We start from the raw sequence: 12,865 nt of genomic DNA, 5'->3' as shown, positions 1-12,865 counted from the left end.
GGGTCATCCACAGAGCGGGGATTAGAATTCAGATTTTTCTGATTCCAGAATGATGCCTGTATTCCCCATCACCAGCCAACCCTCCTTCCTTTGATGCTCATGGCCACACCTAATATGCTCATCAAGTCTCTAAAGTCCACTGAATTTTTAAAAATATATCTCTCACTAGTTTTGTCTCAGGTTTTTAGCAAAGTGGTCATTCCCACTTGGCTGAGACATTTATGGAAAGCATGTGAAATTATTTATCTTTCTTTTTCCCATCATTCTTTAGGACCAGAGACACTCACATCTAGCTCAGTAAATAAACACGAGAAAGAATAAACACACATCAAGCAGATGGATTAACAGACCAATCCTGTGGCCAAGGAGAGGATTTCCTCCCTTTCCTTTGTTGGTCTAATAAGCAAGGTGTGTGCCAACAGATTTTATAAGCACCTGAGAACAGCAATGACAAGTAGCCACTGAGTTCACAGAAGTACAGGTGGTTTCGACATTTCCCCAAGGAGTTAGCCAGGAGGGCCATCATGACAGGTCCACTTCAGATGGAGGAGAAGAGTGAGGAGGACCATCGGGCTTTGCTCAACCAAGGAGAGGAGAATGAACTGGTGAGTCTTCCCTTCTTTTTCTTAGTTTTCTCAAAGCACCCAAGGCTGTGGGCCGGGGCTACTGTTTTCCGTTACATTAGAGTATAAACTGTAGTACCAATGGTGGTGGTTCTAGTACCTGGAAAGGTTGGTGTCTGATAAAGCGTCATGAGAGCCGCAGGGCAGATTTTGTTTTTAGAGAACCTTCAGGAGCTGAGAAAGTATTTGGATGGTAGAGTTTTGCCATCTTCATATGCGGTGGACCGTGGGAAGCTTCCTCAGCCTTTTTGCGGAGTCATTGTGGTGACTTCTCACATGTGCATACTGAGGTGTCCCCCCCTTGTCATCTGGGTCACCATGTAATTTGGACACACTTTGGTGAGAACGGAAATGCTTTATTTTCTTATTCTCTTGTTTTTGGTGTGTCTGCAGGACCTGGGCTCAGGGTACTTTGGGCCAAAGTCATGCTTTTTACTAAAACCAAGAGAGGTTTTAAGCACCTGGTGCTGCAGAAGAAGTAATACAGAGCCTGGGACTTTAGCACATACTTAAAAAAAAGTCCTCACATCTTCAGTTCTTTTGTCCCCACAAAACATACAAAAATCTTGAAAAATAATTATTAAGAATTTGAAATCTCTGACAGTGTCTACTTGGTGTTGAGGAGTTTGCATTTATGGTTTAATTTAATCCTCAGAATTCAGTAAAGAAGGAACTAATCCTATTTCATAGAAAAGAAATCTGAGACCAGGGAGGTTAGGTAACTTGCCCAAGGTCATTAGCCTGCATGGGGCAGGCTTGGAATCCAGCCCACTCCTTAGCTTTTACAGCCCTGCCCACACTACAATAGTGTCTCTAGCTGGGCAATGAAGAGAGAGAAAGAGAGAGAGAGGAAGAGAAAGAAGAAGAAGAATGCCAGGGGCTGAAAAGATTCAAGGGGATCCTGTTTACATATTAGAAGGGTGCAGGTGTCAGTTTCCTCTCGGTTCCCTGGTTCCCTTTGAGAGCTGTGGGAAATCCGTACCTGCTCTTCCTATTCTTGTTTGTTGATCTGAGGGAAATAAATGAATATATCTACAGTTGTGCTGTCCAATAAGGTACCCACTGGCCACTTGAGGCTCCTGAGTTCTAGAAAAGTAACTGATCCAAATCGAAATGTGCTGTATGTGTAAAATTCATACTTGATTTTGAAGAACTTACTAAAAATATGTAAAATATCCTACTAATAATTTTCATATTGTTTACATGTTGAAATGCCAACACTTTAGCTGGATTGGGTTGAATAGAATATATTATGAAAATTAATTCCAGACGATTCCTTTTACTTCTTTAATGTGGCTACTAGGAATTTTAAAATTACAAACATGGACCATATTTATGCATAATTGTACCACATTGAGCTCCATAATGGTACAATGCTTAAAAATCTTAAGGCCGAGGGGTTGGAAAAAATTAAAATCAATTGGCCTGTGTTTGCTGAGGGACAGCTGTCAGACATGAGGTTTTCTGAACATAGAGATGAGTGATCTTGAAAACCTTATGTAGTTCTTGGCTCTCTCTAAGGAGGTGCTGTGTTTGCAAAGCTGATAATCCAGTACTTTAATTCTGCCAAATCACAGGGAGGACATGGGTATCGAAGGATTAAGTAATGGAACATGTGCTACAGTTTTCTTCTTTTCTGTGGATGATCAAACCCTTCTAGACTTCTAGACTTCCCAGCAAAAGGCTCTCTTTGCAGTTCAGTCATGTTCACCTCACACTGCCAGGGCATTCTGGGGAGGGGAGAGTTGGCTGTGGAATTCTCTTTCATCGATCTTACTTCTGGGCAGAGAGCACAGAGGCAAATCTTATTCCAGTTGTTCTAGTAATCCTGAGGGTCAGGCGGGTCTGGTGGAATAAGTACACAAACTGAAGAGGAAGCTATGACTTAGCTCTAGGCCATTGTAGTCCTGCAAGTCAACAGCCTGACGTTGTCAGACCTAGGCTTTCAAAAGGAAGCTGGAAATTTGGATTTTTGTGTGAAATAGCATGATTATAAATTTTGGAAATAAGTTTAAAAAATAAAAAAAAACAATCAGTAGGTCAAAGCAAACCCGAGCATAGCTTAGTTCCTACCTTGGGGGCCGACACTGTGTGACTTATAGGTTCTCCCCAATTGCCCTTCCTTTCCTAAAAGTTCCCTGTGGCATTCATCATTTCAAGTTAACAGTTGTGATCGTGTGAAAGGATTTGAGGTGAAAGCTAGACACTGTTGGAGTAAATAATGGATTCCTTCAATCAAACAGTCAGCAGAACCCAGGTGGATGGCGAAGAACTGTGAATTATTCTAGAGCAATCTTGGGTCATTTTGATGAGTTCAGCACAGATATAAAGCAGAGCATTGACCTGACAGTTGACTCTATCATCATTTCCCTCTCCTGTTCCAGGCCCTAAATCCTCCGACAGGGTGGGGTGATGCACTGCCCTTGACAATCAGTGTTCCATTCCACCTGTACAACAGCTGGGGCCACAGACATCCTCTCTTTCCAGGCCTCTACTGACCTTCCCAACCAGCTTCTACCCACCTCTTACCCACCACACTACAGTTCAGTTCTAATAGGTTCTCTTCCTTCACCTTCCTTTTTCCTAAAAATTTACCCGATCCAGGGATTTCCCTCAGCCCCTCAAACCACAGGCAGCTTTTCTCATCCTCTCTTGAGATCCTCTCATGGCCCACAACTTTACTGCCAAATAAGAGGACCCTTCACCACAGACCCCGATGAGCCTAGAGCCTTCAGGCCACCTGGCACAAGCCTATGAAATGGGATTTGAACACAGGATGACATGGATTTGAATTTCAGTTCAGTTAGGCCAATTAGCTAACCTGATGGGAATGGTAAAAGTTACTATTTGATATTGGACTGAGAATTAAATAAAGTGACATAGATTTTCCAGAAGTGTCTTCTGTAGAACAATATTATTAATCTGTTACATAAAAGTCTTCTTTTTCTCCTTCTCACTTAGGCTTGAGAAATACCAGGTGGGCAGAAATATATTACAAGTTCTTAGTGAAACTTTAAGGAGGCATTCTCCTCCTTGCTATGTTCCCTACACTTATGATTTGGGGGAACCCAAATCATAAGAGTGTGTGTGCATGCACACATGGATTCTCTCCTGATTACTGTTCCATGGACCCTCCCAGGAGAGGTCAGAATGTTCTCAGTGATTGATAGGTATTGATAGGTATTCTTTTGTCATTGTTACCCTTCTGGGGGAAAGATCCCATCTGTACTCAGCCAGGATGTCCAGAGCACACTATGTGCATATCAGCCTCTGCTTCAGGGTTCTCTGGACATGTGCCTCCTGCACCTACTTTCTGAGGATGGTCTTTCTGGGCTTGTCACAGCCACAAGTGTTGCTTTACTCCTATCTTTTGTAAAACCCAGTCATTCAGTCTGTGACCACACTGCCTGGATGTGCAAATTTCAAAAGGGAGCAGTCCTCAAAGAAAAGAGCCACTTAGTGTGGAGGACATAGGAGCAATAGAAAGGCATCTTGCTTCATGGTAATTTTCTCCAGACAACTTGTAGAGGTGCCCCAAATCCTAAGAGAACAGATCTGGGTTTTAGTCAAGGCTTTGCTGCTAACCATGCCACTGTGGAAACCTTTTTGAACCTTGCTGGTTGCCTAAAAATAATTCTGCTTACCCTCCGGATTCATAATTTCTGTGCAAGTCATATACAAAATATGGAAAGCACTATGGAAAATAAAGGGTTCATTCACACTGCATTTGTGATGTGCAAGTTGAAATGTGCAGGCATAACTACAGGAGGTGGAACTGGTGTTGAGCACCTTTCCCCCTCTTTGATTAAAATGTGGGGAATGATAATTGCTGGAGTCCCACCATTACAAAAGCAATCTGTGAAGAGTTGGCAAAAGAAATCAGGAAATTTGAACATTTAGATTATTTCATATCAAGTTATCTGTTCATTCTCCTTCATTAAAGCTCCCCCCCAAAATAAAATAACCCAAAAGGATTAATAATGAAAAGTGAAAATTGAAATGGAAAAGTCAGCTCTATTGGTTCTCTCCTGTCTCCTGTCAACATTTATATTAACAACTTGGATGAAGTCAAACCTATCAATCTTCAACTGACACTAGCTGTGAGGGAGAGATAAGAATATAGGTGACAGAATCAAGATTTAAACATTTCTCTAGGCTGGATTGTGGGAGAGAAATTGGTAGGATGCAATAAAACAGACCTCACTGTTGAGTTCTTGTTTTAAATTATTATTAAAATACAAGATGAGATAATCAGTAACTTGGGCTTGTAGCTGTACCTGAAAAAGTCATTGAAGTGCTTGATTTGATTATGGCTGGATTTTAGTTGCCAGGGTGAGGTAGCTATTAAAAATATTATTCCTGGAAGGACTTAAATGGAAGCCTGTTTGGCAGAATAGAAGAAATAAAAAAAAATAGTTCTGCTGTAATCTGTACTTTTAAGGAAAAAAGTCTATGAAATTTTGTTCATTCTAAAACATATTCTCTGAGAAATTTCAAGAATTAATGATGTATTTGGTGGGATGTCTGTAAGATATCACAATTGGTGGTCATGCACTGCATCTTATTACCTTCTGATCTGCTGTTACAGCACTCTAGCCATTAGGCTCACCAAACAAGGGTTCTTAGTTGCACTTCAACTTGCAGGAAGACCATAAGTTAGCACTGTTATTATGGCAGTACTGACTGACAGTATGTAATGCCTAGAGTGATAATAAGTTCGACTCTTTAGTATTGGGTTGATTCACACTGCTGGAGGGTGAAGGGTTTTTCTTGCTCCAGAAAAAAAATGCAAGGAGGAAAATGTAATAGGTTGAATTATTCAAGAATTCTCTTGAACTTTTTCAAGATTTGGGTTTTTGTTCTGCAAAAAATAATTTATAAATATTAATAATATTTATTTTAGTAAGTAATAAAGCCACCTCTTAGGATTACTGTGAGGGTTGAATGATACCTAAGTACTCAAGAAAGACTTATTACCAAATGTAAGCATAAGTGAAAGTGATCCAGGACATCTTTTCCCTATTTGAGGGACACTCATGGCATTATACACAGCACTCAGTATACACATGTGTGCTGTGTATAATGTGTGACAGTATGACAAACAAAGCTTGGTATTTAGTCATAACTAGCATAAGTTATTACATGTAGCCAAACAGTAATAAAAGTTTGAGGAATAATGACTGTACCGACATGATCCAGCTACTGGAATAATAGTATCCTCACATTAAAGAGATGAACGTTGGTGTGTTGGCAGAAGTAGAGATGAGAGCTCGGAGAATATTCTAGCATCTAAAATGTAAAGGAATACCATTTAACAGGTGCAGATAGAGGAAGCAAAGAGTAGATTGTCAATAATAAACAAGATGGTGCTGTGATTGTAGCTGAAAAAAGAAAGAAAGAAGATAAAACACAACACAACCTAGTTTCACAGAAGGCCACAAAGGTAGGATCTCCTTGGCAATGATTAAAGTCCCAAGTTTGAGGCCTGATAGAAAGAGGGAACTTTCTCTAAGGCTATTGGAACATTCTTTGCCCGTGGCAGAGCCCAACGTGTCATAGCAAAGAAAACAATAACAACAACAAAACACAACTGGCATTACCATTTACAGAAGTAATTTTATGTTCATGAGTTATTTTTGTTATGTATTGATAGAATGAATAAATTTGTAACTTTGTGCCATGAGATTCTTAGATCAAGTGGAAGTGTCATGCACTGCAAACTAAAATATCCATTAAGAATGATTTGACTCACACAGCAGTATACCTGTAGTGGTGGGTACTCAACAAATATATTTTAAATGCTTTTATTTGTGCATTTTAGTTATACATATCATTTGGGTTCATTTTGACATAATCATACAAGCATGGAATGTAATTTACTCTGGAATCCCCAGTGCCCCCTCTTTCCTTTCCCCTTCCATCCCCCATCCCTCTTCCTGAGCCCTACTGGTCTTCCTTCTATTTATTTGTTGTTTCATTTTGAATTGGTGCTTTATAAATATACATAAAGGTGTAATTCACTGTGGTATTATTTATACATGTACATAGTGTAATTTTTCAACAAATAATTTAAAAGGCTATACACATGAACAGAGAGCATAGGAATAAAAGGATTTGCCAAAACTAAAAAAGACTTTGTTCACAAGAGCAGTCTTGCATAAATGCTAGTGCTCTAGATAAAATGAAAATTCAACAACTGGGAATGATCCCAGAGGATGGTCCCACAAGACTAAGAGGATTCTACCAAAAGAGAGTTTTGGAAAGAAATGATGAATCTTAGTTCCATCTCTGATGGCAGGTATAGGAGCTAGCTATAAGAAATTTAAGAAAAAGATTTAAAGTGCTTATTATGGGCCAGTACTTCATGTATTTCTCATTTAATTCCTGTGAAGTAGTCACACAGATATCCATTCTGCAATGGGGAAACAGGCTCAGTTAGGTAACATACAGAAGCATCAAAAGTAGGATGCTCTCCTACATCACTCTATTACATTGATTTCTCTTTCCTCCTGTATGAGTAAAGAATGATTGTACCGGTGTGTGTGTGTGTGTGTGTGTGTGCGTGTGTGTGTGTGTGTGTGTGTGTGTGTGATTGCCTATACAGTTACTACATTTAGCTACTTTTAAAATTAATTTCATGTTTATCCTCAATTCCTTCTCTCCAGTTTCACAGGTAAGCAGTTTTTCAGGGATGGGGTGACTTGACATCAATTTTGACAACAGGTACTTTTTGGGAAAAGCAAAATTTTAATTTAAGCCCTTCATTCAATCACTGTTAGAAGTGGAATTTATTGCACTTTCGTCAGATCATTTCATAATGAGTCCAAAGGATTAACCCTTCTAATTCACTAAAATTTAGCTGAATTGTGTTTTACCCAAGATAATACTAACTCTTAACACATATTGAGTGCTCAAAATGTTTCAGGAACTATGTTAAATGTTTCCTATGCATTATCTTATTAGTTGCTCACATCCACCCTAGAGAACAGATAGTGTTATTCCCATCTATGGAGCAGAAATTGTGGCATCAGAAGTCAAGCGGATTACCCCAAACCACATATCCAGTACAGTGGTGGAGGTATGATTTGAACTTGACTTTTTCATGCCATGTCTCCAGCCTTTAACTGCTGCATCAAACTACTTCCACTGCATTTTATAACCAGCCACATATTTTCACGTGAGAATTCCAAAGTTGAGAAAATTTATTTATTTTTTATTTTTTATTTTTTTTACATCAGGAAAAAAATATTGTTCTTATTTTTTAAAATTTTTTTATTGTAAACAAGTGGGGTACACCTTGTTTCTCTGTTTGTACATGAAGTAGAGGCATTACCATTTGTGTAATCATACATTTACATAGGGTAATGGTGTTTGATTCATTCTGTTATTTTATCTTCCCCCCCACCCTTCCCACCCCTCTTTTCCCTCTATACAGTTCCTCCTTCCTCCATTCTTGCCTCCCTTCCACCCCCCATTATGTATCATCATCCGCTTATCAGCGAGATCATTCGTCCTTTGGTTTTTTGAGATTGGCTTATCTCACTTAGCATGATATTCTCCAATTTCATCCATGTGTCTTCAAATGCCATAATTTTATTATTCTTTATGACTAATATTCCATTTTATATATATATATATATATATATATAATGTGATATATATATCACAGTTTCTTTATCCATTCATTTATTGAAGGGCATATAGGTTGGTTCCACAATCTGGCTATTGTGAATTGAGCAGCTATGAACATTGATGTGACTGTATCATGGTAGTATGCTGATTTTAAGTCCTTTGGGTATAGGCCAAGGAGTGGGATAGCTGGGTCAAATGGTGGGTCCATTCCAAGTTTTCTAAGAAATCACCATATGGTTTTCCAGAGTGGCTGCACTAATTTGCAACCCTACCAGCAATGTTTGAGTGTACCTTTTTCCCCACATCCTTGCCAACACCTATTGTTGTTTGTATTCTTGATAATCACCATTCTAATTGGGGTGAGATGGAATCTTAGGGTAGTTTTGATTTGCATTTCTCTTATTACTAGAGATGTTGAGCATTTTTTCATATATCTGTTGATTGCTTGTACATCTTCTTCTGTGAAGTGTGTTCATTTCCTTAGCCCATTGTCGATTGGGTTATTTGTATTCTTGGTGTAGAGTTTTTTGAGTTCTTTATATATTCTGGAAATTAGTGCTTTATCTGAAGTATGAGTGGGAAAGATTTTCTCCCACTCTGTAGGCTCTCTCTTCACATTGCTGATAGTTTCCTTTGCTGAGAGAAAGCTCTTTAGTTTGAATCTACCCCAGTTATTGATTCTTGCTTTTATTTCTTGTGCTATGGGAGTCCTGTTAAGGAAGTCTGATCCTAAGCTGACATGTTGAAGATTTGGACCTACTTTTTCTTCTGTAAGATGCAGGATCTCTGGTCTGATTCCAAGGTCCTTGATTCATTTTGAGTTGAGTTTTGTGCAGGGTGAAAGATCAACAGGTTTCTAGAGACATATGAATTACCTAAACTGAACCAGGAGGACATACACAATTTTAACAGATCAATTTCAAGTAATGAAATAGAAGAAGTCATCAAAAGCCTACCAACAAAGAAAAGTCCAGGACCAGATGGGTTCTCAACCAAGTTCTACAAAACCTTTAAAGAAGAGCTCATTCCAATACTCCTCAAAGTATTCCATGAAATAGAAGAGGAGGGAACCCTCCCAAACTCATTCTATGAACCCAATATCACCCTGGTACCTAAACCAGAAAATTTAAATCGTAGTTGGTAAGCAATGGACCAGGGTAGAGAAGTGAGAGCTTCTAGAAGGTAACAGATGGGATGTAAAGAAAAGAGGCTGTGGTCAGACCCCGATAGGGACCTTGACTCTAAGCTGTGACCTTGGGAACACTTCCCTTGAAAAGCACATGCATACTTCATGGCCACTCCTGACCCAGGCTTCTTCCTCTGTATTCTGGTCTTAGAGAAGACATTAGGGCTGTGTTACCACTCCTGACATCTGGAAGACAGAATTCTATTGAGAAAGAAAACAGTGAAGGAACCTCTGTGCTTGGAGAGAAAGAAAATCATGTCTGTGTGACACCCTCTGTGCTCTTCAGGTTCACAAATAGGTGGTAAATCTGGCCTCCTGGCCTCATGGAATGCATCTATTTCTATTACCAAACTTGACCATTATATTGCAACTGAAAACTGAAATAGTCACTTCTCTTCTCCTCTGACTGAAGCTGTTATCAAATCACCTGTTCACGCTGACTGATCATCCTTTCTACTCCACACCTTATACCTCTTCCTTAATCTTCCCTACTGCTCTTCCTGGTGTGTGCCACTAATATTCCCCTGAGCACAGAGATGGAAACAGAAACTTGGAGAACTTAAATCCTGGGGTCACAAGAATAACAGGTGACAAAAGTCACTTGACTACAAGGAACTGTGTATAATGGGCTTGACTCTGGTCTCCTCATCTATTCCCAATATCCTCTGGATTCTAATTTATTTTCCTCTTATTATACAGAATATTGCTCCTCTCTCCCTTGTCTATATCCTCCATTTCTTAGAGGATTTTACTGGTGGAGTACAAATATTTAGGAGAGATCTGAGTGACTCTAACTGTATCAGAATGATAACCATTTAAAAAATAAAATGACAACTGAAATTAATTAGTCAAAATGGAACATACTGTGATAAACTCTAATCAGAAAAATATTGGCAAGCCAATCAAGTGTACTTGCTTAAAAGAATGACAGGTAAACCAGTGATTCTTTGGCCAAAATCTCAAGCTCCCATATCCAGCCTCATACCTCCGGGAAGACTGAGAAATGATTTAGAAGGGAGTTTTACTAAGGTTTATGAGATGGATGTATCAAGGAAGCAAAAGTATTGCTTCTATTCATCTTTCCTGAAGGAACCACACACTCCAGAAAGTAACTTTGACATTTATAAGCTTCTTTTATCCTTTCTCTTTTCCCTTTCTTCTGTTCTTCGTTTGTTTTTCTTTCTTCCTCCACCTTTTCTCACTCGCACTCTCTCTTTCTTACTCACAGATGGGAGAAAATTTGCTGACATTTCAACAGTGAGGGTTCCCCATCCATGAGAAGTGTCTTCCGCACAAATCTCTTTACTTATCTTGGCAGGTTCTTCGTTAGGGATGAGATTTTTTCCCTCTACTTTGACGGAAGCCAGCTCTTACCTATCATCCATACTGGGTGGCCGCTAGCTAGTCTTCCCAGGTTACCAAACCTCCCATCTCCCATAGAGTCTCTTCTTTGACCCTTTTTCTCTCATTAATTTTTCTAATGTCACTGCCATTCTTTCTTCTCCAATCTGTCTCCACCAAAATCATTAGTTACCTCTTGATTGGAGCAGATTGTCTTATAAATAATTCAACTCTTTCTTTATTTTGACATAATAAATACAGTGATGTCAAAGTGCAATAATCTTAAATATACAGTTCAATGACTTCTAATCATTTTTGAACTATGTGTAAGTAGACATGTGTATTGGTCTATAGTAACAATGTTTACTCAGTATAATATGTGAAATGTGCAGCAGAGGTACATTTTTAAAAACTTGCTTTGTAGTGTACCATTGTATAAAAACAAATTTTATTTCCTCCTGTTGATGGATCTTTGGATTGTTTTCTGTTTGGGGCTTTATTTTTCCAGATTATTGGTCTATTTTTTATTAGAACTGAAAATACCAATTAAATTAACTCCCAGAGATTAGGGTGTATTAGGTCCCAGAGTAGCCTGTCCTTGGGCTATTGTTTTTTAACTTCTGACCCTGGCACATGAATTATTTTCTATAATGGATGCTGAATTTTCTGTATGTTGTCATACTAAATAATGTTGTATTCTAGCATGGAAAGAAGATAACCTTTCAGAGTCTATTTCAGAAACTACTTATAACCTTTGTAATGGTTAATTTGAATTGTCAACTTGATTGGATTAAGAGATGCTGAAAATTAAAAGGCTTCTGGGTGGGTCAATGAGGGTGGATCTAGGAATGATTGACATGTGGGATAGTGAACTGAAGTGAAGACCCTCCCTCAGCATGGGCAGCACCATCCAATAGGTTGGAGGCTTGGAGGGTGGAATAAATATTGGAAGAACAAGGAAGCAGCAGCAGATGCAAGTGCTATTCTTCTTGACTGGGTTCTTGATTGTTGCTGTGATTATCTGAGGATATCAGACTCTGTCTCATTAACTCTTCCAAAGTAGACTCTACCAGTGATTCTCTAGGAAGTTTCCAAAAGCCTTTGGTCTCAGACTTAGGGTAGTATTTTTGATCCCTCTTGTTCTGAGGCTTCAGCATCTTGGTCTGACCAACTACTGGTTCCTCCAGCTCTCCAGCCTGCAGATGGTCACTGCGGACCATCCAACTTCTGATTGTGTAACTCAATCTAATAAATCCCCTTTTTATAATCATGCCTCCTATTGGGTCTGCTTCTCTAGAGAACCCTGACTAATACACCTCTAATCAAAGAAGACAAATGAAAATTGATAGGGAGGCCAGATGGTATCAGTGCAATTAGTAATTACACAGATTAGCCAAAATTTGTGCTCAGGAGTTTTCTAGTTATATAAATTTTGTGAGTTCCAGTTTCTACTTCTTTTAAATGAAGATACTTAAACTACCTTGCAGTGTTTTTAAAAGGATAAAATAAAATCCAAGCCCTAAAAAGTGTTAAACAATCATACATTTGAGATAGTGGAAAAATAAATCGGGCTTTTATGAATACAGCTGATCTGAATATTCTTGCACAAATCTTTTGGGGGACACATATACATTCATTTCTCTTGTATAAAGATCTAAGAGCAGAGTAGATAAAGTTACAGTCATATTTTTAGTAACACAATTTTTCAAAATGTTTATACCTGTCACATTTCCATCCACAATGTATAAGTTGTTCCTCAACTTTACCACTCCTTGATGTATTCAGTCTTTTTAATTTTAGCTATTCTTCGATTATATCATTGTATCATTGTATTGTTGTGTAACTTCAGAATAAGTTCTCTAATATGGTTTGGGTAGGTTCTCCAGTTTTGTTCCTGTCTGGATTGTCTTGGCTATTCTAGCTCATGATATATCATTATAGCTCTATTTTGCATTTTTGTAATGACATGATACTGAACAGTCTCTTGGTTTTTAGAGTCCATTTGTGAAACCTCTTTTGAAAGATGTCTACTCAAGTCTTTTGCCCATTTTTTATTTTGCTTTTATTTATGTTTAATTGATAT

General features: G+C 38.6%; 1 protein-coding gene across 1 annotated transcript in view; it reads left to right on the top strand.

Annotated features, from left to right (window-relative positions):
• Positions 1 to 376: 376 nt before the first annotated feature.
• Atp13a5 (ATPase 13A5) overlaps positions 377 to 12,865 on the top strand; it is a 108,247-nt gene continuing 95,758 nt past the window's right edge. The window contains exon 1 of the mRNA XM_047564223.1: positions 377 to 605. Coding sequence (XP_047420179.1) covers positions 525 to 605 — 81 coding nt within the window. The 5' untranslated portion in view covers positions 377 to 524. The remainder of the gene's footprint in view (positions 606 to 12,865) is intronic.

Source organism: Sciurus carolinensis, chromosome 9, assembly GCF_902686445.1.
Source record: "Sciurus carolinensis chromosome 9, mSciCar1.2, whole genome shotgun sequence".
NCBI classification, from domain to species: Eukaryota; Metazoa; Chordata; class Mammalia; order Rodentia; family Sciuridae; genus Sciurus; species Sciurus carolinensis.
This window is presented reverse-complemented; position numbering and strand designations above follow the sequence as displayed.